General features: G+C 54.9%; 1 protein-coding gene across 1 annotated transcript; it reads right to left on the reverse strand.

Moving 5' to 3' along the window:
- Window positions 1–758: 758 nt before the first annotated feature.
- On the reverse strand, window positions 759–2,572 carry PIGM (phosphatidylinositol glycan anchor biosynthesis class M). The gene has a single exon (XM_026044800.1). It carries the CDS (start codon window positions 2,570–2,572, stop codon window positions 977–979), a length of 1,596 nt encoding a protein of 531 aa, XP_025900585.1. The 3' UTR covers window positions 759–976.
- Window positions 2,573–2,873: the final 301 nt, after the last annotated feature.

Genomic DNA, 2,873 nt, shown 5'->3' on the forward strand with positions numbered 1-2,873 from the left:
GTATGAAGGTTTTTAGGTTAGATTTGACATATGCCAATTTAAATATAAGGTTTTACTTGAAAAAATATTGATGATTTCTGCTTTGGGCTATGCAGAACTGACTGCACTTACGATAAATTTAAGGACATTGACCCAAAATGGCTCCCAGCCCTCTTGTTACACCCCAGCACTCCATCCAATTCTTCTCATGTCTCAYCTAGAAATAAGTATCTTACTCTGTCAGACTGTAGGCCTTGTTATTTTAAAACTTTCAAATGTCCTGCCTCCTCAATCGCTTTCACTTTCATTTTAATAGCAGAGATACTGAACTATTGAAAAAATGTATTTTCAATTTCCCTCTGGTGTAACTCTTGTATTGCAGGGGACAGTGGCCTTTCAAGCTGTACTGTGACTCTATTGCCTTGGCTGTTAAAATCCCCAGCAACTGCCACCCTGCAATTTAAAGCAGTGCAGCAAAAAAACACAAATATTTTATACATTTATGTCATCCAAGGCAGCTATGGGGAATGAATGGTAAGGTGAAAAAGTCTGTTCAAAAATTCAAACAGAACTGAAGAGTATGGTTTTCAAAACATCAAATAATTTTGCTAAGTTTTGCAAAGTTATTTTTTAATTTCTCTGAAGACAGAGTACAATGCCAAACACTGTGTAACCAAGATATCAGCACAAGAAAAAAGATCTCAGTGTATAAATTGTCTTTTATTAGCTTAACACCTGCAAAACAAACCCCCTTGCTTAACCCTTGAAACGCACTCAAAACCCATCTGCTAGCACACAAGACTGCTGAACTCCACTTTACAATGTTTTTTACCTAAACAGTCCTCAAAAAACAAAGGAAAATAATAAGACGAGAGGTATGAAAGCCTAACGCCAGAGAGAAGCAGGAAGAGGAAGGCTGCTCCATGGCATGAGACACTGGTGGTACAAAGAGCCTCCTTAAACACTGCTGCTGTTTCTGGATTTTGGTGCATGTTTATTACTGTTCCTTGGGTTTTTCCACCATTTGACCTTGTCTTTGGTAATGGGAAGTAATCTGAACAAGTACAAAGGTATTAATAAAAAGGAAAAGCAAGCCTGCCATCCATATCAGTAAGAAAGTGTTGCATCCTTTGAACTCCAGGAAGTAGGCAGGAGCGAGCCACAGGCCTTGTCCGAGGAACCACAGGGAGAGCAGCAGCGCCCCGCGCTGCCAGGACATCCTGACCTTGGGGATTACRAGGGGCAACAGGCAGAGATACCAGACAAAATACTGGGAGGTGCACACTTTGTTAAAGCTCACGAAAATGGCGGTGTGGAGGAAACAGCAGAAAGCAAGGTCTCTGTAAAATGCTACGGAAACAACCAGGAGCAGCAGCAGCTGGGGCAGGAAGGCTGCGAGCCCAAGGGCAAAACTCCATCTGCTCTCTGCAGTTAAATACAACATGTAGAAATAGGGAGAGAAGTTGTGCCGGGTGTCCCTCCTGGTCAGGTGGTAGAGGTAGGCGTGCTCCAAAAACTCCCAGCCGTAGAGGCAGTAGAAGGCGACCGTGAGGCTGCCCAGCACYGATCCTGCGACGGCTCCGAACAGCAGCACGTCGCGGCTTGTCGAGAGTTGCGAGAGCTGCGGGAGCAGGGGGAGCCTCCCTTTTGCAGGGCGCCCCGCGGGCAGGGCCGYGCTGCYGCYGGGCCGCCTGCCCTGCAGGTGCAGCGCGAGGGGCAGCGCGTAGGTCAGCGGGTAGATTTTCATGTGCACGGCRAGCCCGTAGCAGGCGGCGGCCCTGGCCACGCGGCCGCCCTCCGCGTAGTACAGGGTGGCCAGCACCAGYAGGGCCACGAGGGCCTCGGCGTTGCCCCGCGTGGACACGGCCATGGGCAGCGGGTTGAAGAGCCAGGCGGCGGCGCAGCAGGCGCAGGCCGGGCCGGCGGCCACGCCGCGCTGCAGCAGAGCCCCGTAGGCCACGGCGGCGGCCGCCAGGTCGGCGGCCACGAAGAGCAGCTTCCCGAAGGGCTCGGCCAGGCGGGCGTTGGGCGTGAGGAGCCAGGCGAGCAGCGGCGTGTAGCGGTAGGTGGCCCGCGCGTAGGGCGAGCGCCCGGCCGCCACGAGCCGCGCCGCGTCCGTGAACACGCCGTAGTCGAGGTCGGTGTAGCGCACGCGGAGCGCCGCGTCCTGCCGCGCCGCGCACAGCAGCAGCGCCAGCCGCGCCGCCAGCGCCGCGCACAGCGCCGCGCGCAGCCCCGCGCGCCGCGACACCCACACCGACACGGCCACGGGCGCCGCCATCGCCCCGCGAGCCCCAACGGCCGCCCCGCGGAGGCGGCGCGCGCAAATGCCGCTTCCGCGTGCGGGCGGGAGGCCGCCCCGCGCCTGCGCGCTGCCGTTGCAGCCGTTGCTGCGGAGGTTGGGGCGCGCGTTGGGGAGGAGCTCAGCCGTGTGGCCGCCTCGTCTGTTCCCCTGAGCACCCCTGGCTGCCCACGGCCCGAGAGGCGGCCGCGTTGCCTTTCTGCCGCCTCCATTAATGCGGCTGCGGTGCGGCGCCGGGAGCCGGGATCGCGCGGCCGAGAAGCGGCTCCGCGCGGCCCGGCCCGGCTCCATTTCGGAGTCCTGCGCGGGGGAGGCAGCCGGCGCAGCGCTCCTTAACTAAGAAGAAACAAAAAACAACCCCCAACAACCCCTAATTTTTTAATGTTTTTAGCGTTCTGCCACTTGCCATATTTTGTCTTGGCTTGTGAGTGCACTCTAAAGCACTTATATCAGCTTCCTTACACGTAAAATTCCACATTTGCCCACAGCAGGAATATGGTACAATGAAAATCAGAGTTTAGGAAGAGGAAATTGCCATAGAGAAATTAATTTCCTGGTATTTACACTTTTACTGGATGTCTTTCCAAAAATT

The sequence above is a fragment of the Nothoprocta perdicaria genome, unplaced genomic scaffold (genome assembly GCF_003342845.1).
Source record: "Nothoprocta perdicaria isolate Ctin4 unplaced genomic scaffold, notPer1 scaffold_383, whole genome shotgun sequence".
Lineage (NCBI taxonomy): Eukaryota > Metazoa > Chordata > Aves > Tinamiformes > Tinamidae > Nothoprocta > Nothoprocta perdicaria.